Source organism: Halichondria panicea, chromosome 13 (genome assembly GCF_963675165.1).
Source record: "Halichondria panicea chromosome 13, odHalPani1.1, whole genome shotgun sequence".
Taxonomy (NCBI): domain Eukaryota; kingdom Metazoa; phylum Porifera; class Demospongiae; order Suberitida; family Halichondriidae; genus Halichondria; species Halichondria panicea.
This window is the reverse complement of record NC_087389.1, coordinates 5,304,467-5,325,835: the sequence shown is the minus strand read 5'-3', so window position 1 is coordinate 5,325,835 and position 21,369 is coordinate 5,304,467. Positions and strand designations below refer to the sequence as shown.

The 21,369-nt window shown below is 41.4% G+C and overlaps 4 protein-coding genes across 5 annotated transcripts in view; 1 reads left to right on the top strand and 3 right to left on the bottom strand.

The window, feature by feature from the left end:
• Window positions 1-7,615, top strand: part of LOC135346931 (mitochondrial 10-formyltetrahydrofolate dehydrogenase-like) — a 40,896-nt gene extending 33,281 nt beyond the window's left edge. For both annotated transcript variants that reach the window (XM_064544711.1, XM_064544712.1), the window contains exons 8-23: window positions 208-345; window positions 817-1,031; window positions 1,388-1,529; window positions 2,009-2,191; window positions 2,508-2,572; window positions 2,808-3,029; window positions 3,862-3,967; window positions 4,245-4,332; window positions 4,394-4,587; window positions 4,695-4,743; window positions 5,005-5,128; window positions 5,469-5,560; window positions 5,812-5,917; window positions 6,118-6,199; window positions 6,653-6,770; window positions 7,361-7,615. In XM_064544711.1, coding sequence (XP_064400781.1) covers window positions 208-345; window positions 817-1,031; window positions 1,388-1,529; window positions 2,009-2,191; window positions 2,508-2,572; window positions 2,808-3,029; window positions 3,862-3,967; window positions 4,245-4,332; window positions 4,394-4,587; window positions 4,695-4,743; window positions 5,005-5,128; window positions 5,469-5,560; window positions 5,812-5,917; window positions 6,118-6,199; window positions 6,653-6,770; window positions 7,361-7,416 — 1,980 coding nt within the window. In that variant the 3' untranslated portion in view covers window positions 7,417-7,615. The remainder of the gene's footprint in view (window positions 1-207; window positions 346-816; window positions 1,032-1,387; window positions 1,530-2,008; window positions 2,192-2,507; window positions 2,573-2,807; window positions 3,030-3,861; window positions 3,968-4,244; window positions 4,333-4,393; window positions 4,588-4,694; window positions 4,744-5,004; window positions 5,129-5,468; window positions 5,561-5,811; window positions 5,918-6,117; window positions 6,200-6,652; window positions 6,771-7,360) is intronic.
• Window positions 7,616-14,049: 6,434 nt separating this feature from the next.
• On the bottom strand, window positions 14,050-16,070 carry LOC135346944 (E3 ubiquitin-protein ligase TRIM45-like). Its single transcript, XM_064544725.1, has 2 exons — window positions 15,823-16,070; window positions 14,050-15,574 (listed from the first exon to the last, which is right to left on the bottom strand). The coding sequence occupies exons 1-2, from the start codon at window positions 16,027-16,029 to the stop codon at window positions 14,366-14,368; spliced, it is 1,416 nt and encodes a 471-aa protein (XP_064400795.1). The 5' UTR covers window positions 16,030-16,070; the 3' UTR covers window positions 14,050-14,365.
• Window positions 16,071-16,407: 337 nt separating this feature from the next.
• Window positions 16,408-18,307, bottom strand: LOC135346935 (transcription intermediary factor 1-beta-like). The gene is made up of 2 exons (XM_064544716.1): window positions 18,002-18,307; window positions 16,408-17,871 (listed from the first exon to the last, which is right to left on the bottom strand). Exons 1-2 carry the CDS (start codon window positions 18,176-18,178, stop codon window positions 16,558-16,560), a joined length of 1,491 nt encoding a protein of 496 aa, XP_064400786.1. The 5' UTR covers window positions 18,179-18,307; the 3' UTR covers window positions 16,408-16,557.
• An 800-nt stretch (window positions 18,308-19,107) lies between these two features.
• LOC135346932 (uncharacterized) lies at window positions 19,108-21,207 on the bottom strand. The gene has a single exon (XM_064544713.1). The coding sequence runs from the start codon at window positions 21,056-21,058 to the stop codon at window positions 19,265-19,267; it is 1,794 nt and encodes a 597-aa protein (XP_064400783.1). The 5' UTR covers window positions 21,059-21,207; the 3' UTR covers window positions 19,108-19,264.
• Window positions 21,208-21,369: the final 162 nt, after the last annotated feature.

Here is a 21,369-nt window from a genome sequence, read left to right as displayed (position 1 = left end):
ACACACTGCTCCCCTGATTACCGGGAGAGACTATTGAAATTCCTTCGTGTGCATTCTGTTTGAGTCAATTCTATGCTATGTTTCAGCGGGCCCATCCAACCCAGTTAGCCTGTGTGCCTACTGCTCCCCTCACACACCACCCACCACCCTCACACACTCTACACCACACACCCACCACCCTCACACACCACACACACACACACACAGGTGGTGTCTTTCTTTGGTTGTCAGTTTGTTGATGATCGCCTCCCAGTGGTGGGACGTGAGGTGACGGTGGAGGGACTCACTAGACCAGCTGTCGTCAACAACAAAGGCATGTATCTCTATGGCAGCGACGGAAAGAAGGTAATAAATTGCAATAAACAAAACTTGAGTCCAATTCGATCTCCTGTTTAGGTAATTCAGATTGTCCTATTTTGGATTCAGTAGCTCTCATTATGATCGTTCTAATAGCTAGTGTGCTTAGAACCTTGTTCTGTGATTGAGAGAAATTCAGCATTTGCAAATTAAGGCTATCTGTACTGTACCTGTAAATACTGTCCAATGTACCAAATCTGTAATGTACATGCACATCAGGTTAATTAGTACACCATTTAATTTGTAGGTACAAGCATGTACAAATGTAGCTCCCACCATTTTGGCAGATATCTACTCACGCCTTTTAATAATGGATTTAATTTTAAACACATGTACTTGTAAACACTTTCTTTTTTCTGATATTACTCTACAGGTAATTAGAACAATAAGAACAACATTTGTTCGAGTATTTCTAAACTTCAATTGTATTCATCACCCCCCCTCCACCCGTTACTGTAGGTGCTGGTTACACAGCTGCAGATGGACGATGGGCCAGTGTTCCCGGCCTCCAAGTGGGGCACTGAGATGAGACTAGAGAAGTTGGAGCTCTCTACAGAAGAGGAGGCCATGAGGGAGAGCATACAGGTCGTGTGGAGCAGCATTCTCTCTGGTATGGTGATTGAAGACCATACTGACTTCTTCAAAAGTGGAGCGGGGTCTATGGATGTTACCAGGTGAGGGGGCGGCTAGATACATACCTCCTAGTTACAGTGATGTGCCCAGCATTTTAGAAGTGGTGGCTATTTTCAATCCTTATAATCACACACAACTTTGCCTCGTAACTATACCTATTTTTGTAGACCTATTTTGTCTAGTGGTAAACAGAGAAGGTCCGACATGCGTGCACGATCACTACAAGTTCAGTGTATTGATGTCATTGCGGTCACGTGATAACGTCTACGCCACAATGCACTGAACTTGTAGTGATTCGTCGGACCTCCTCTGATGGTGAATAGTATACCCACCATCACCACCGACCATTTGTCTGTTCAGTGTGCATAATCATGTTATAAGTGTCCCATTGTTGCAGGCTAGTGGAGGAGGTGCGTGAGAGGGCAGGTGTGTCCCTGGAGAATGATGATGTGTACATGAACACCACCTTCGAGAGCTTCATCAATACAGTGGTGCTCAAGAGCCGAGGGGGAGAGGAGGTGGAGCTAGAGTACGATGCCGTGAGTGGTGTGGGTGGTGTGGGTGTGATGGGGAGAGGAGGTGGAGCTAGAGTACGATGCTGTGAGTAGTGTGGGTGGTGGGGTGTGTGTGGTGTGATGTGAGTGCTCTAGTACGATGCTGTGAGGTGAGTGGTGTGAGGGTGTGTGAGCAGGGCTGTATTTTAATGGTCTCAAGGCCATACCCTACGCTTTGTTCACGAACAAAAGATTTGGGCCGAAAAAGCAATCGCTAATTTAAACTCACTGTTTGATAGTCCTTTCAAAGAGCTATTGAATACATGTGCGTCCTTTGGTTTTGTACATGTAACTGCCAAGTTGTCTCAACCATCAAAGATACATGTAACTTCCGATAGCTACTTTTCAGAGAAAAAAGTTTCTCTAGGGGGAGGCTAATTTTGAGAAATGCATAGAGACAGAGATCACTTTTGGCACGTGTCTTGAAAAGAACAAAATCTACACACACACACGCACACGCACAGGCAATCGTCAAATCTAACAACATGGAGATCAAGTTCCCTTATCAGTGCTTCATCAATAACGAATTTTCTGACACAGTTGAAGGCAATACCTTCACAACAATCAACCCGACAACGGAGGAACCCATAGCAATCATTGCCGCCGCGGGTGTGGATGAGGTGGAGAGAGCTGTGGCCGCTGCTAAAGTGAGTAATGGTATACAGTGAAACTTATTGTGGTCACTCTAAGCAGCTACATGTACGTAGGTCACCCTCTATAATACAGCCAGGTTAATGGACCCCAAAGTCTCCATAGCATGTGTTTGGACCTGTGTTAGCAGGCCACCTCTATTACAGCCTCAGTTGGTCTGCCCCAGGGTGACCACTATAAACATGCTTCACTGTACACCAGTAAACTATTACTCCATTAATTTGGTAAACTGTAACTTGTATTCTGGCTATTGAAGAAATAATCACTGTACACGTATGTACCCTAGTGCTAAGCTGCTGTGTTTCTTTGCAGGAGGCCTTTGAGAACGGACCCTGGGGGACAATGAATGCACGGGACAGGGGCAGGCTCATCACCAGGTGAGGTCATTAATGATACAGTAACTAATTGTAAATTTGTTTGTAGATCAACAATGTTTGTAACAATTTGTTGCAGTGTTTTGGCAACCATCTAATGATTGCCTCGTTTGTAGAACATTGTACGTGCAGTATCTCTGTCTTGTTTATGATTATACATGTAGTAACATTCTCGTAGCCAGCTCTACACACATCGCACCCACACTGCACACCACTCACACATACACACCTCACACAGACTAGCGGACCTGATGGACGCCCACAAGGAGGAGCTGGCCACTCTAGAGAGCATAGACTCGGGGGCGGTGTACACGCTGGCACTCAAGACTCACGTTGGTTTCTCCATCGACACATTCCGTTACTTTGGGGGGTGGTGTGATAAGATCCACGGCTCCACCATTCCCATCAACAATGCTCGACCCAACTCCAACCTCTGCTTCACCAGGAAGGAGCCACTCGGGTGAGGGAATTACCCCAATAATGTACTCATATGGCTTCTGTTGTTGTGCAGTGTTTGTATTGACTCTGATTAGAAGTATAGCCAAGCAGGGTTTCATCCAGGATTTTAAGTTTAGGGGGAAGTTTGAAAGGAACCACGCGCGTTAGCGCGAAAAAGTTGAGATCACACCCACTTCAGATCGCCACACCCCCCTATATTGTGGTGCCTATTAGCGATGTATTCCTGGCTGAATGTGCATTGACAGGCAACTCCATGTAACTTGGTATGCTGGTTTGAAATTGTGGACCATATCTATAAACCACGTTATGTACTAATTGCATACAGGATAGATTTGTGGTAAGACTAGGTGATAATTAATCATCCTAGCTCTAGCAAAGCTACATGTAGCAAAAGACCGTGTCTAGATAATGTTGGGTATAGTACCCTTCTCTTTCACTCTCTCTCCGATTATACGTAGAGGAGGAGGGGAGTATAGTTGAGCATCTTTCAACAGCCATAACCTTGGTTTCATTTCAACAATTAGATGATTTTACGAAAGCTGAGAAAGGGACCTTTCAAGTGGTGTGTGTTTCAATTGGTTGAGGCCATAATTTCTCAGTTTTCGGCCTTGGACCGTAGGCAATCCGTAATATTTGGCCAAAATTGGTCATCTCAAAACATTGATGGCACCATTTGGAAGATCTCTCTATAAGCGTTCAGAATATCGCAAAACCGTTGAAATTAAACCCACGGGACTCACGTTATGGCGATTGAAAGAGTCCCGAGCCATTATACGGAGGGAGACAATGGTAGCTGTAGAAGTTTGAGTGTCTATAAGTTGTACCCCCCACAGAGTGTGCGGTCTGGTGGTCCCCTGGAATTACCCTCTTATGATGCTGGCATGGAAAATGGCCGCCTGTCTAGCTGCCGGAAACACCATGGTCCTGAAACCAGCTGAGGTCAGTGCTTTGTGAAATGTTGGGGTGCTCATGACTTGAGTGACAGGATTGTATATCTTCACAGCTACATGTAAAAGATGCATTTTGAAAGGCCTTTCTAATATTAGATCAATGTTTGCTTATAATCTGGAAGAAAGAGCATTAGGCTATTAGTGATTTTCCCTAGCTAGCTCACAAGTACGTTGTAGGCTATTGATGCTTGTACACACACCTCCCACCCCCACACACACACACGCACACACCATCACTTTTCCCACCCACCACACACTCCACACAGGTAACTCCACTGACGGCACTCAAGTTTGCCGAGCTTGTGGTAAGGGCAGGCATCCCTCCAGGTGTCATCAACATCCTGCCTGGAAAAGGTACTACATGTTTTAGAAGTATACTATCGCTATATAACCTCCCCCCTCACTACCACTACAGGTCGTATAGTGGGACAGGCCCTGACTGACCACATGGACGTTTCCAAGATAGGGTTCACGGGGTCAACGGGTGTGGGCCAGACCATCATGAAGAGTGCGGCTATGAGCAACGTCAAGAAGGTGTCCCTAGAGCTCGGAGGGAAATCCCCTCTCATTATCTACGGGGACTGTGACATGGACAAGGCTGTCAGACTGGTTAGTGGCCGCCCTCAATAGTACACTGGTATGATTGTACAAGCCACTTTTAGTTCTGTGAGTCTACCAGTTGATACTATACGCACTCTCCCCTCTCTTGTGTGCAGGGTGCCCAATCAGTGTTCTTCAACAAAGGAGAGAACTGTATTGCAGCAGGTACGTATACATGACGTGCCTGGGTATCGTAGTCTGTACAAATTATGCACCAGGGTATCTAGATAATTATAGCCTGCAATAATTATGTACATACATGTATAACGTATTTCAGGGTACTATGCCTGCAGCTGATACTATCATACATGTAGGCTAGCCCTTCAACTGTGCCTTAAAGTTCTCCTTTTCTTCTCACTATTCCCCCCACCATATTCTCTCCCTTTCTTTCACCATTATTATTACCGCACCCCTCCTCCTCTCCAGGTCGTCTGTTTGTCGAACGCTACGCCCATCAGGAGTTTCTAGAGCGGATGGTGGAGGAGGTGGCCAAGATGAAGGTGGGGGATCCTCTCGACCGATCGGTGTCTCACGGTCCACAGAACCACAAGTGAGTGGGCATGTGTGAGGGTGTGTGGGTGGGTTAATAATTATAGAGACTGCATGAGATCATAAAAGCTCCGAGGGACTGTATATAGCAATTCTTCAATCATAACGAGTTAGGATTTCTTGCACATTGTACATGCATGTACGTATAATTATGTCTGCTCATGCAGCAGGCAGTAGCAATTACCTAGCCTCATAGAAATCAGGGATGTGCCCACACTGGTCGGTGGTAGTTGGTACTAACCACCTCTATTAGACAAAAATAGCCACCTCGTTGGCTTGTAGCTTACTTTTATACATGTAAGGAGGCAAATTTCCCTGAGAAATGCACTCTTATTTTATAGGGCCCATCTCGACAAGTTGTTGGAGTACTGTCAGATTGGTGTGGACGAGGGAGCCACTCTCGTGTACGGAGGAAAGAGGGTCGACAGGACTGGTAGGTCATGTGACTTGTGTGTCCCAGCTTCATAGCCTCTGCATGTACATGTAATATCTCAATGAAGTCTGTTAACAGTGATGTGCCCAAGTGGTGTATAATTCAACACCCAATTTTAATAACCTACGTATTACGTGGCCTAAGAGCTTGCTTACATGGACATTGTACGTTTTTGTACACTAACACCAAACCAGTCTGGCCACTTTCCTATAATGTCAGCTAGTAAAACTCACGATTTTTATTCTCTGAAGGGTTTTTCATGGAGCCTACCATTTTCACTAATGTCGAGGATCACATGACCATTGCCAGCGAGGAATCCTTTGGACCCGTCATGATCATCTCAATCTTTGAAAACGGGTAAATCTGATACTAGTTGTATGTGTATGTACCCCCTAGAAATTAGACAAGCCTGAATTAAGCCATGTTAACTCGTAACTAGTGTGAGGTAATGTGGTACTTCACTGTAAAGAAGTACACAGTGTAGTTGTAAATCATTATTTTCCACTCAGTATACTAGCTGTGTGTTTCACCCTCTCTCCCACCCTCCCTGCTTACAGAGACACTGATGGTGTCCTGCGTCGAGCCAATGCCTCAGAGTATGGACTGGCCTCAGGAGTCTTCACCAAGGACATCAACAAAGTGGGTTGTAGTGTTAAATTTTGTATTGAGTTTGGCCCTCGTAAATTTGTAATTAACTTTGTCATACTTGACTGAAATTTGTATACAGTGTACCATATTGGATTCCTTGTTAAAAGAACGCTTCTATCTATATCTTTTATTAGAGCTGATAAGCTTCAACCAGTTAAAAGTTTGCGTAAAAGTCCCTGGCATACTTGTCAACCACATGCATACAGGTGTATGTACATGTACACTCAGAACTCAGACTTTACTATTGTAGCACAAGGTAGCGTTATTAAAAATACATGTATTACATGACTTATACAAGCTGCTTCTATCCTACGTACATGTAGCTACAAGTATTGTGTGTATTGTTGTCATAGTGTGGTATTCATGCTCCCACAAGCTGCATACACCGCACCACAATGTTGTGTGGATAGACTGTGATGTCATGTGTTTGTTAATTCCACACAGGCACTGTATGTGAGTGAGCATTTGGATGCTGGTACTGTCTTTGTGAACACCTACAATAAGACGGACGTGGCTGCTCCATTCGGAGGATTCAAACAGTCTGGCTTTGGAAAGGACCTCGGTAAGAATATAGTGTCTACACGTGTATTGTGTTTTAGTAGAGCTCTACATTATAATGTGTACAGTTGATTTGCAGTGCACTTAAACAGCAGCCACACACTGTGGTTTCACAGTTAAGTTTTCCCTTTTCATCTGGTTGCTTTTATTACGTGATAACTTGAGTATCCACAAAGCTATTATAGCCTGGACTCCATTCATATAACATGTGTATGTTTCAGCAGGCCACCTCTTTACAATGTATGTATAGTTGCCACTCGTAACTAAGTTAATACATAAGTTAATACATGAAGCCATTGAGTTAATAACAAATTATAGCGCTTTTTTCGAGGTACTAAAATTTTACACTTTTCGTTGATTGACCTTAAACTTTAGTTCCTCGAAAATGTGTCTACTAAACCTCTCAACTGTAGGGGTGTGTTCATTTGAACCTCTCTTCTAACTACGAAATTTTAGTTCCTCAAAAATAAAGCACTATACGGTATCGTGAACCATTCTTCCAATAACTATACTAAGAGACCACCATGACTGTCTGTTTGACTATAATTATATCAATAAAAATTAATTTGTCTTTACCTCAATCTGTAATCTCAGGTGAGGAGGCTTTGAGGGAGTACCTGAGGACAAAGGTCGTCACTGTAGAGTACTAACTTTCCAATCGAGAACTTTATAGTAATTTTCAATTGCCTGTTGTTTGTCACATTCAGTTCTATTTGTGGAGATTACAGTTGTATAGCAATGTGCTCTGGTAGTTAGTTTGATTGAACCCGTTATAATTATATCTACTGCCTTATTTATATATACACGCTTATCGGACAATAATAATGATACCAAATAATGGTTCCTGAACTGTTATAATTATTTTCTGGCAGCAATTAATTAAGGCGACTCTGCGCACTTTAGGCCCGGGTCAGAAGGAATACTAAGTACCGTATAGCGGGTTATTAATTTTTCGTATGGTGGAAATGTTCGTAGAATTATTTTGTATTGAAGAGCATCAAAACTATGAAATTATTCTACTGCGATAGATTCAACATCACTATCCGAGCTGTAATTTTTGAACGAAGCAAAGGATATGGCTGTACTAGAGGCCGAGCTACGTGCGGTGTTTATTCAAGGCACGTATTTACAGCTGAAATGATCCTGTACGTACCAGGAACATTGACTATTAACAGTTTGCCCCATATGCATGCAGAGTACCAGGAGCCATATTTTCCAGGCTTCCTTGCAATTGCTGACTTTAATTTGCTGTGATCATAGTCCACAGTGCATGTCTCACACTATAGTTAGCTATTAACCAACAGCTAGCACTTTAGTGCATGGCTATTAACAGATGATGCTACAAAAGAGACTGCACTGCAACAGCCTAGCTTCACGTGCACTGTGAGTAAAACTATAGCCATAACTTGAGAAAGAGGTGAATCAAAAATCCAAGATTTTAAACATGGCTAGAAGCCAAATTAAAGCGTTAGGTTTCGATGCGTTGAGCAGTTAATACACATGTACACACACACGCATGCAGACTGACAGGCGTATCCCTCGTGCGGCTACGCCTCAAGGCATAAGATCTCCCCCACCTCCCAAGAATAAACTGTCATGTTTCTTTGCAGCAGTAGAGGGGTGGGGCTGTTTTGCAGCACCAGAAGTGGGGTGGGGCTGTTTTGCAGTGGTTTCAGCGTTGGAACTCCAACTTTGTGTCAAGCCATTCGTCTGTCATGCCAATCTTATACGCTGCATATACTGGCGTCTAGGAGAGAGAGAGAGAAGAGATGGAGCTGTGTCTAGAGTTGTCTTTGTCATCTTTTTGTGCAGTTTATATTGTGTTACTAAGACAGTGTTATGTTGCTATGCCCTCGGGATATAAACTAGTTATTACACGTGCACTCGGGATGCATGGAATATATTGCACTCAGCCCTCGGGGCTTACGCCCTCGTGCTTCAGTGCAATATATTCCATACATCCCTGTGCCCGTGTTATAACTATAACATATATAGTATAGTTTTAGACAGGGGAGACTTATAGTATGTAGCATTATAAATAGGGAGTCTGCAACTTTGTTGCTATCCCCTATAGAGCCCTATATGTTGAACTTTTTGTTTCGAGCTTAACTAGTAAAGCTATGTAATAAGCTCGAAACAAAAAGATTCAAATATGCCTCGTGCAATTAGCCATTTGCATAATCTTGCAGTGCATGTGCGGTGACTTGGAAGACGCATGTATACAGCCTAATTGTCTCAAATTCTCTAGAATTTGGCTGAACAGATGCCTTAAATATATTCACCACTTGATCATGGATGGGTGCCAATGCATCCCCTTGCTATCTTTACAAGAATTTGCCTTCAACTGCTGCTTGGTTACTCGTGCTATAATATTATTACTGAGGTACGTATCCTAGTGTTGCACAACTGTATTTGTATGAGCTATAGTTATATAATTATGTTAACACTGCATGTGCTTTACTGCACTATAGAGGCGTAGCCGAACTAGGGATACAGTAAAGCTGACTGCATGTGTGTGTGTGAATGTGTGTATTCCAACTGTAACTGCTCAACGGTTGCGATGCAACGAAAACTATATATAGCCACGTTCTCTTGGATTTGATTCGTGGATATGCAGAATCTTTTCTTTGCACACACTTTTATAGCTATAACAGAGTCAGAAAAGAGCTGCAAAGCTGTATACCCATAGGCCTTTAGTGCATGCGTGCATTTACATGTACAGTGCATCCAGTCTAGAGAGTAGAATACCTATTGGTGAGTTGTTGTATACTTAATGTAATGCAAGATTGAAAGAAATTGTGCTGATATACCAGTGAATGAAAAATCATTTTAGGTGAAAATAGGGGTGATCGTAAAAAAAAAATGTGTGTAACATCGACCTTTCATATACATATAGATGTTGTGACAAAGTCCAAACCTTTGCCGGAAACCATTGACCTTTTCTCTCCCTATATAATTATAACCAATTTTACCAACAAACTGTAACAATTATTTACTGTTTCCATGAGTGTCAACTCCTTGCTCACAGGATTACCACGGAGAACAACACCATCCTGGAATTTTAACTCGAACTTGTTCAGTCTAGGAAACAGCTCTGGTAGACACTCAGTGAGAGCCATCACTCCCTCATCATCAATGGAGTTGTTGTTGAGATACAACCTATTTAAAGTCTTATATATACATACCACATTAGCAGACTTGAGATGGTGGATAAGCATTATGATGTCGGCAGAGGTGAGAGAACAGTCAAGACAGTAAAGACGTTTCAGTGATTGAAATGCTTGAAGAAACTTCGCCAGTAAAAGAGTTCCAGCACCTCCACTGAAATTAGAGCCAGTCAGATCCATCATCGTTAAACTGTTTGCGTTGATGTTCAGCATCTCACAGGTGACTGTGTATTGAGACTGTGAGTGAAATGAAGTGGTGAGATGGGTAGCTCTTAATTCAATGTCATCCAATCGTAGCGGAATGTTCTCAACAACTGAACATAATCCAGGTAAACCAAGATTATTATGAGAAAGGTCTAAGCGTCTTAGTTCAGCACAGTGAGAGGCAATGGACTGTAAGAGGGTGGTTAGTAGAGCTCCATTGACGTCAGCATCATCAGTGACGATGTTGGACAAGAACAGCGACCTAATGTTAACAAGAACTCCTGCCCGTACAGCTGTCTCTAATGACTGTATACCAGAAACTTCAAAAGGATTTTGAGATAAGTTCAGTTTTCTGAGGCTCATACAAGATGTTTGCGTGAATGATGACATGATGTCAGTGAAGTTGTTGTGATGCAGAAGGAGATGTTCTAAAGTTGTAAAGGCAGCTGAGGCTCTCTTGAATAGTTCAGCAACACCTTTGTCAAATTAGTCTGTTGGAGATATAATTGGCCGACTTGCAGTTTACCATTTGCATTAGAAAGTATGTCAGTTATTTCCTTCAATAGTTTATCATTTATTACACAAACACCCATTCTGATAACCAAATCATCACATATTTCAGCATACGAAGAACATAGAAGCTAGCTACACGGTCAAAGGGAGTGTAGAAATTACGGTCTAATAGATATTTTCCATACCTTCTATTGAGATGCTAGGGTCTGAAGCTTCAAAAGCAGCATGACATAAAGCCAAAACACCATGATAAAACTTTTCAGCCACAAGACATTTATCCATCAAACCATCATCTAAACTGATCACCTTATCGCTACGACTACCATGGTGCTTACTAGCAAGACCAAACATAAATCTCCACACCACGTCAAAACTTCCACTCTTAGAATGAGCCTTAACCACCTTCAGTTTCTCCTCATTGGGCAGAGTAGCAAGATGGAGGGCAGCCAAGAACTCCTGGATGGTCAGGTGAGCAAAGTGAAAAGACAGGCCATGACCAACAGGTAAAAGTGATCGTGCAGACTGCAACAGACCAAAGCACAGCAACTTGTCACCAACTTCGGGTAAGCCGAGAGGACAATTTAGCTTCTGAGAAAACCAGCTGATCTAATAATAAGCACTCGTAGGCAAACTTACAAATCAACCAAAATACGTCTTGCAGGTCATTTGGAATCTCATCAAACCCATTGAGGCTAATTGGACAATCAGGGAACTTCTTTTTGACATTGCGAAGGATAATACTAAGAACAATTTGAGTGTACAGCTCAGTTAGCATACGAGGAAGCTCTTGGTCTAAATTATGCCACAAGTTACAAACAATGGCGCAATTGAGGGGTACAGAACACACACTCTGAATGACCGGGTTGTTCTCAAGTTGCTCGATAAGAGAAGAAGCTTTCTCTGGGAATTGCTCAAATTCTGATTCTATGTACTGCTTGATATTCTCCTCATTAAAACCAACTACCTCAACCAAGCGATTCACAGAAGGAAGGTTGTGAAGAGGAGCTGAAGCAGAAGGTCGGGACGTTAGAAGAATAGAAGCAAATGGAAGAAAATCACCAAAGAAAAGTTTGTAAAGAAAGGACATTTTCAAACGATTTTCTGCAACTAAGCTCATCCCAGCCATCAGCTATGATGAGGACACCTTCTCCCTCTCTCTCCTCCAACTCTTCTATAACAGATGTGCGGATCCTCTCACTGGAGTGGAGAAGTTTGAACAGCTCAGTAAGACTTGCGGCTGAAGATACTCCATGTTCTCTCAGTGGAAGCAACAGAACACAGTCAAATTGTGTTAGGATCTTGCCCTTTGCCCACCCTTCAGCAAGCATAGCATGGTACACAGTGTGGTTTTACCAATCCCAGCATTGCCTTCAACAATGAGCTTCTTGGCTGGTTTTTTGCTTTTTTCGATTTTGAACAGGTCGCCATGGAGAATTGGAGTACGCTTGACATTATCATCAGGTGCACCATGTTGTGGCAAGCCGGCTCTAAATCCTTCTTTCTTGTCAGCCTCCACTAACTGTAAGTTGATGAGCCTGTCTCCTCTAACTGGTGGCCATTGCTCTTCACGATTTAAGAGTCTTCCTTTGTACTTTCGGCGAATTCTAGCAATGATTCTTTATAAATACTAGAATATTGATTGGCAATATTTTACAGCAATACAGCAGATGGCGTTCTAACGATAAAGCAGCAACAACCTAAAAGATAGAAAATTATGGCTTAGTTCAGTGAAGGATATCACATTCATTGTGTCTGCATGTCTACTGGCTAAGCAATGGACACATTCACTTTCTAGCTTGTCTAACTACTGGGCTTACCATGAAACTCAAACTTGAGGCTTGTTGTTTATTATATGTAAGGGAATTCCGAGGATAGGTGGGGCTCATTTTCCAGTCATACCATAGAGTTGCTTAACCATAATATTATAGTAATTATATATTATTACTGAGGCACGTATCCTTAATATATATATATAGTGTTGCACAACTGTATTTGAGTGACACTGCATGTGCATGCAGTGCTGTATTGTGAGTAACTAGCTGCATGCATGTAGTGAGGCGTAGCCGCACATGCAAGGGATATGGTAAAGCTGACTGTGTCTGCTCAACGGTTGCAATGCAACATAAACTAACAGCTTCTGTAGGCTTCTAGCCATATTCTCTTAGATTTTGATTCGTGGATATATATGCAACTAAAGCTTTGTTCTCCAGTTATGGCTAATTTTTTACTTACAGTGAAGGCTGTTGCAGTCTCTTCAGAATCTTTAGTCAGTTATCTGCACTATTAGTTAGTCCAACCCTTTTCGTATTTTTAAAATGAAATGTTTAGGTCTACAGCTATACTCGTACTCAGCTAGTACCAAGTCTAGGAGTGACTTCAGTCTTCAATCAGTCAATGAGTGAGACACACACATACAGATAACTGATTAAATTCTCAAAGGTCAAGGGGGTGATTGAGCACTCTCTGCTACTCTCTAGATTCGCCCCTGCCAATGCATGGCATCTGTTTTTCAACCCCCTATAGGCATTTAATTAGTGCATGTATACATGTATAGCAGCAAGCTACTAGCACAGACTACTCCGACAGCTGGTAACATACATATACAAGAAACCGGCCATTACAAGCACCCCATCATTTCACCCCCTCCCGCCTGCAACAAAGTAAGCAAACTAGCCATATAACTCGAGAACGAAGCATTGTTTTGTAAATCCACTAATTGCAATCCAAAAAAGAGCAGCTGTAACATTCTACACACACACACACATACTTGTACTTGATGGCATGCATACATGTGCTAAGAAGAAGAAAACAAAAATACGGTGGCCCTGAGGTACACACCTACTCCATTTTTCATTTGCGGTTCATTTCGCAGTTCAACTGCCCTTCTGCAGTTCAACTACGCTTCTGCAGTTCACTTTGCAGTTCACTTTTGCAGTTTGCTTCTGCAGTTCAGTTTTTCAGTTCTCTTCTGCAGTTCACTTTTGCAGTTCGCTTTTGCAGTTCACTTTTGCAGTTTGCTTTTGCAATTTGCTTTTGCAGTTCGCTTTTTACTCAATCACTGACATCACTAATACTCACCAATTAGTCTGGCTGGCATCAGATCTCACATCAGCTAGGGCTGCTCTGAAGGCGTCTGGATCATTGATATAGCTGCTTCAGTTAAAGCGACTAGCCTCGATTCCAGGCCGCTCTCAGTTGAGAAAGACATGAGAGGGGTTGGGATCGAGGCTATAGATCTACAAGGCTATTGTCTAATAATTATCTATCTCTGCTGTGTCTGTCTGTCTGTATCTGTGTTTATCATGGCACATTTATCTATACACAACAACTCAACGGTATAGGTTAATAGAATAGGATGTAATAACTATGCAGACATTGAATACCCCTATAATATAGAAGTGAACTGCAAAAGCGAACTGCAAAAGTGAAGTGCAGAAGAGAACTAAAAAACTGAACTGCAGAAGCAAACTGCAAAAGTGAACTGCAAAGTGAACTGCAAAGTGAACTGCAGAAGGGCAGTTGAACTGCGAAATGAACCGCAAATGAAAAATGGAGTAGGTGTGTACCTCAGGGCCACCGTACAAAAATGAGTTACATGAACAGTGTATGTGTGTACAATAATAATTATGTATAGAAAAGCAGTTATAATAATTATTTGCATCTGATACATAGCTAATAATAATGACCAGACATTGCATGATGCAGTTCTACAACACTAAGTTAGTGCTCGTAAATGCTTGGGCAGATTTTGTATAGTGTTATATACTTCGATTCGGTATTCAGCACTTTGGTATAGGCATGTGCCTCCATAGTCCCCATTGACTTGAAATGTAATCGTGTAAATACTTGGTTCTTTAGGAGTAAACTTGACTGTCCAACTGTTTGCTGTAGCATTTTCTTCAGTTATATTTTCATACAATTTGTACTGCTGGGATCTATAAGTTGCTGAAGCGGTTAGTTTAGGGGTTTTCGATTTCCATTTAAAATTCACTACTGCCGTTACTTGAAACGTAATACTACAACCATCAGAAAATTGAACATGATTATGCAGCTCTTCTGTGGTAATTTGTATATCTGGCGTATGTACTTCTGTTTGTATCTTCCCAACTGCCGTATCTGCTTCCCTCTCCTGAGGATATTTGAATTCGATGGTTGTAATTTCGATTTCCTCAGTTTCTTGACTATCCCATTTTAGCTGACTCAGCTCTTTCAATTTGCAGAGAGCCAGTAGTTCCGTGTCTTCCTTGCAGGCTAGAGCTCTTCTAGCAAAGCTTAGAGCATCCTCCATGCTCGTAATGGCTGTCTCGTGGTATTCTTTCTGTACACACAATTTATTGAGGTCCTTTGTACAAGTATCGTCAATCTCCTTGTGTAGTTCTTTACGCCTTGCTTCAAGTTGTTGGGTGAGAAAATGTACTTCCTTATCGACTTGAGTTTTGAGTGTAATGGAAGCTTCTGCTTTTTCCGTTTCAAGGGCAGAAACATATTTCAAGCTTTCTTCAAATTCCTTCAATTTCAAATCTGTTACTTTTACCAGATTGTTGATACTTTGTTCCACTTCTTGTTTTATTTTGTTATCAATGATCTCATTTTCATGGCCGTTGTGTAGCTCCACAAAGCACAGGAAGCAGGCCAAGCTCTTACAACTCTTGCAGTAAAGCCTAAGTGGTTCTTCGGGGTGCACACTACACAAATAGCTCTTCTTTGACTGGTCTTTAATGACTGTCTCGTGATTTTGATCACCCTTATGTTTTTTGGGGGCTCTCAAACACTCTTCACATAGGTACTCTGAGCAGGTGTCACTGTACTCCACTGGTTTGGTCTTGTCGCCGCATTGCTCACAAACTGGTGTGGTTGTTGGGGCGTGTTTTTGATTAGCTAGTGTGTAGTCGTCAGGGAAACCACGGGGACCATTGGTAGAAACCTGCAATATAAAGCCAACTTTGATGTTAGTGTTTATATACTTTGTGTCAGTACAATATCATGCATAATTATATGTATGTATAAACCAGCTATAGCTTACTTTGAACAGGTTTTGTATACATGTACATATAACGTATATAGTTTGTTTGTTTTCTACCTGCTTTGTGAAGCCAATTTTAGTATACACGCCATGTAGCTATACGTAAACAGATACCAGATAGTTCTTAAAAATGCTACAGTTTAGTTTACCTGATGATTAGCCTTGCATTCAGGGCAGGTTAGGTTTTTATTGTCTTGGGTTTTTTCGTGAGCTTCCTCCAGACAATGGAGACAGAAGCTGTGACAACATGGCAACACTTTGGGATTCTTGAAATTGTCCAAGCAAATGGAACATTTCAGCTTTTCTTTCACTGCACTCTCTGCCATTGCTTGTTTCTCTAGATCTGCTGAAATCATGTGATTCTGACCCGCTTTTCCCCCTTTGTAAGGTTTTTTGTGGAATCCTGGATAAGATAACCCTAGTCTAACCAATCTTATCTGTGGTGTGTTGCATGTCTACCAATGTGGCTTAATTGCTACTTTGTGAAACAATATTAATATTTCTCCCTTCTCTGAACTGGTGCTTTATACAAGCAATATGAAAGTAATAGTTCATTGTTATAACCGTGTTTATATAATCACAAGGTAAACTTCTTGTGCATTCATACATGGACACTAAATAGCCACACCCCGGCCTCCCTTATACTTTGCATATAGTACACGTACACGTACACGTTATAATAAATTATTAAGAATGGCCATGCACCACCGTAAAGTCAATGTTTAGCAAAGATGTGAGTATAATGTATCACACAGTCTTTGCTTGATTATAATTTATGTGCTGCATAATAATTGTTGCGTAGTTTAATAATTACGTGCACGATATAAACTGAGTTAATTGCACAATTATACTCTCTGTCAAATGCGTTTAGGAGTTCAACAAAGTTAAATGTTGTATGCTTCAACAATATGTTCAGCACTACCATTCAGATGTGTGTCTCCATATTTCCCACGTACTCGAAATATTACTCTGCATTCCCCGATACTTTTAGGCTTGACTATCACTGTCCAACTATTGGGTTGAGCATTCTCTTGAGTATCTATTTGCAATTGTTCAGCACCGTATAAAAGTGCTGGTTGGCGTCTAGTATTACCAAAACCCACATTTGATTCGACTGAAATGGTTAGTTTTGTGTTTTTTAGAGCAGGATTGTTTCCATTCATATTCACTCTTGCTGTAACTTGAATGCAAGCGTTTTCATCCAAAGGACATAGGACACGATTTTCTTGTTTATCGGTGGTGACTTGTATGGTTGGCGTAGCAGCTGTTGATCGTAATTTCCCAACAAGTTTAGCACCGACTGGTGACCTTCCCATTTTAGAAACTTTCCCCAAAGGCTGTGCAAATACAGGCATTTGTTCATTACTTTCTTTGAATTCGAGGGTTGTTATTTCGATTTTCTCTATGGCTCGACTGTCAAATTTCAGCTGACTCAGGTCTTTCAGTCTGGAGGTGATTTGTGCACAGAGGGCCAGTAGTTCCGTGTCTTCCTTGCAGGCTAGAGCTCTTCTGGCAAAGCTCAAAGCACCCTCCATGCTCGTAATGGCTGTCTCATGGTATTCTTTTTGCGCCCATAGCTCTTTGAGGACTTCCGTACAAGCATCGTCAATCTCCTTGTGTAGTTCTTTACGCCTTGCTTCAAGTTGTTGGATGAGAAAGTCAACCTTCTTATCGACTTCAACTTTGAGTGGAGTTGAAACTTCTGTTTTTTCCTTTGCAAGGGCAGAGACGTATTTTAAATTGTCTTTGAATTCTGTCAATTTGGAATCTGTTTCTTTCACAAGATTGTTGATAGTTTTTTCCACTTCTTGTCTTGCTTTACCATTCATTCTTCCAATGTCATGGCCGTTGTGTAGCCCCACAAAGCACAGGAGGCAGGCCAAGCTCTTACAACTCTTGCAGTAAAGCTCTAGTGGTTTTTCGGGATGAATACTACACGAATAGCTTTTCTTTGACCGGGGCTCGATATCAAGAGCGTTTCCAGGAGTGATATTGACTGTCTTGTGATCTCGAAGAGCTTTTACTCTTTTGTGATCTTTCAAGCACTCTTCACACAGGTAGTCTGAGCAGGTGTGGCAGTACGCCACTGGTTTGTTGCTATCGTCACATTGCTCACAAACTGGTGTGGTTGTAGTAGCTTGTTTTTCATTGGCAAGGGTGTAGTCATCGGGGAAACCACAGGGACCATTGATAGGAACCTGTATATAATTATAATATAAGCCAACTTTACAGTAAGTGTGTATACTGTGATGTCAGTACATGCATAGTTTGCACACTTTAAACAGGTCTTGCATGCATGTATACATAATTATAGCGTGTAGTTGTCACCTGCTGTTTAGCCTTGCACTGAGGACAGGTTAGGTTTTTCTTGTGCTTGGTTCTCTCATGAGCTCCCTCCAGACAATGGAGACAGAAGCTGTGACAACACGGCAACACTTTGGGATTCTTGAAATTATCCAAGCAAATGGAACATTTCAGCTCTTCTTTCACTGCACTCTCCGCCATTGCTCATTCTCTAGATCTCTGGATCTGCTGAACTAATCTGATACTGACCTTATGCGTTGCCTATTAAATAGGCTGCCTAAAATAATGGTGGTGTCCCTGCCTTTGTTGTGGAGTATTTGCTAGGAATTCTGCAATATAGTCCGAATCTTATCTGTGGTGTATACTCTATCAATAATTAGTGGCTTGCTATTCTGTGAAATTATGGCATCAAGTTTTCTTTGCTCATTCCCTGAACTATACAATCTTAGAAATATTATGAATTGGTCATTACTAAATGAGTCTTAAGAAAAGGTAACACTGTTGCCTTCGACCCATAGCCCCACCATACCACATCAACACCACCACTGACCTTTTCATATATAGGCTTGATATTAAGGTTGCTTATTATAGTTAACAGGATTGTAAATGTAAACGTGTATACTAATGCATGGTATATGTATAATGTTCAAACTTGGGTAATTGTACGTACAGTGCATGCACGTTATCATTTTAACATGGCAGTGCAGTTGCATTCTGACTATAGCAGGTGCATATTGCTCTATCTGTGGTGTGTTCTAATTTGTATTTGTGGCTTGCTGTTTGTGTAATTGTGATATGATACTGTTACATGGCTTGAGTATACAAATGGGGATTGTACTCAGTTGTACATGTATATAATGTGAATTCTTTGGACGTTAAGTTTTTTTTAGTGTACCTGTGGCTACATAAAATTACATTCACCGTTGTGCTACATCGTAACATGTACATATTGTGTTTATGTCCCGTCCTGTACGCTGTCTGCCAGCTAAAACTATAATTAATACTGCCTGATATTAGTTACACTATACCTGGAATACCTGTGGTAATTATGAATATCTAACCCTCTTGTGTTGCAGGGCCTCCCCCCATTCTTTATAATTATGCATGTTGCGTATATACATCGATTTTTTTGACATACAATTTGAAAGTTGTTTTAGAATTATGAGCTCAAAATCAAGTTTTAAAGTGTTCAACTTTTACATGTGCGCAAGGTAATTATTACTATAGACTATAGTTGAAAGAGTATTAACTACGTGCACTTTATTGTTTCTAATTGTATAGATCGAGTCACATTTTTAGCTGCACCTCGTATAAGTCATCCTGCCCCCACTTGTATTCTCCTTCTGTCCCATCTCTCCACTGAACTCTCACCGAATCGTCCTCGCTCACACTCAAAACCTCACCAACACAGTGCCGCTGATCTATATCATTCCAATCAGGACCTCGTTCTACTTTGTTACCCGGCTGAATCGATTCTCTGTTTTCGATCATGATCCTCTCATTTTGAACTACGTTTCCTGTGATTTCTGTATCTATGGTGACAGTTATCAGGTGACAACCTGCCACTACTGGGGAGAAAGCAACAAGCCACTGTTTTCCATGTTGCTTGACAGTTGGTAGTGTAGGAATATCAATTCTATTGTAGCCATGAGCGATTTTGACAGTTGGTTTGCAACCGTCTTTCATTTTTGATTCGAATTCGTTTAAAGAGAAGTGAATCCTTTCGTGGATAGATTGGGCTCCAGAGGATATCTTGACCAAAGAAAACTTCCTGCTTGGGCCAGACTCTGGACTAGGATGTTTTAAGCGTCCAATTTGTGAAACTTCCTGTGAAGCATCTTCGTATACAGTCTGTGATTGCCTTGCTACTTGTGGGCTGTCTCCATTGTTAGAGTGTACCTCGATAAATTCATGGAAACTATGGACCACTTCTATTTCGTTTCGACCTCCAGGCACGGTGTCACTCACAACTTCATTCGGCTTGCTGCTTAAATTTTCACCAACTCGCTCAAGGTCCTTTAAAATTCTTTTTGAATGTACAGTCAATACTTCCAAATTGTGCTTTATTGTGTCATATCCGTAAGGCTTTCTGATTCTTTGCATTTCATCATGAACTAGCTGTAAATCTTCCCATTTTTCGCTTATTTGTTGCTTGATTTTGCACATTTGTTCTTGAAGTTGTCGAATACTTTTCTGTTCGTTTCTTATGCTCCTGTGTGCTGTTTGTTTGTGTATTGCTGTGTGTTTCTCAGTCACCGCTACTTCTGCGAAAAAGTATTGATAAATCCATGCTGCAAACATTATCAATGCTGAAAAAATAATGGTTGTCCATGGCTGTGATATGTATCCACAAATGCTCAGAACCGATGCCAAGAAAAGTATTACTGCAAAAAGGCGACATGTCCCTACAGCAAGCGTCATTTTGAATGAGGCATTTGTGAAATTCTGTTGTGCTTCCCTCACCTCCTGGCTGTTGCTAGTGACACTGGTTTTGGTTCTTTCAATACTGTCTGAGGCTCTTCTTTCGAATTCGTTACAAGATCCCTCAAATTTAAGAAATTGATCCCGGCATGTTCCAAATCTTGCACGCAAATCGTTGATGAACTCTTGAAGCTTAGATTGCTTTCGTTTCTCTAGTTCAGCATATATTTCAGTTTTATCTTTGGCTCCATACTCAGCTAATGGTTTTAGGATGTTCAAAAACGTTTTTGCTTCAGTAACTCGAGATTGAAATTCTTGAAGATGTAAGTTAGTTTGGTCGAATTGTTCTCCAGTTTCTGCCCTTTGTTTCATTTCATCAAGTTGCCTTTCATTTTCTTGGATAGTTTTGTTGATATCGGGTAGAATTTTTGCAATAGCCTCAATGGCGGCATTAAGTTTTGAAGGCAGAGTGTTGAGTATACCTGTAGGGCTAGGGTTACTTGCCGGTGAAGGATTGTTGTTTGTTGCAGTCGGATTAGCAGGAGTTGAAGTCGTAGGGTTGCCATTTGTTGGATTACTGACAGGATCCAAATTGGGAAGGTTGCTGTTAGAAGCTGAACTGCTACTTGTTGAAATTTCATTTGTTAATGGTGTAGCCATTGTTGATACTTTGAATGCCTGAAAAAGGACCTATAGCAAACACTTTATTCACACAAGCAGCTTCTTTACACCTATTTTCTATTCTAAAACTTTCCTGTTATGAATCACTTATTTTAATCACATGCTTTCAGTATTGCCTTAAATGTATTATGTGGTAATGCCCGTGTAGCATCACCATGGGCACCAGTGGTCATATAATGTGGTTGCATTGATATGCATGCATGGTCACTGTTTCTGCATGTATGCGTGTGATCTGAGGAACTGTCTTGATTAAGGTGATTTCATTACTTTGAGGCTTGAAACCTATCACA

Excerpts from the sequence above, each read along its gene's own strand:
- LOC135346944 (XM_064544725.1), bottom strand. The coding sequence starts at position 16,029 with ATGATTTCAGCAGATCTAGAGAAACAAGCAATGGCAGAGAGTGCAGTG. Across the intron at positions 15,575-15,822 it reads AATGCAAGGCTAATCATCAG|GTTTCTACCAATGGTCCCCG; the intron begins GTAAACTAAACT and ends TTTATATTGCAG.
- LOC135346935 (XM_064544716.1), bottom strand. The coding sequence starts at position 18,178 with ATGGCGGAGAGTGCAGTGAAAGAAGAGCTGAAATGTTCCATTTGCTTG. Across the intron at positions 17,872-18,001 it reads AGTGCAAGGCTAAACAGCAG|GTTCCTATCAATGGTCCCTG; the intron begins GTGACAACTACA and ends AATTATATACAG.
- LOC135346932 (XM_064544713.1), bottom strand. The coding sequence starts at position 21,058 with ATGGCTACACCATTAACAAATGAAATTTCAACAAGTAGCAGTTCAGCT.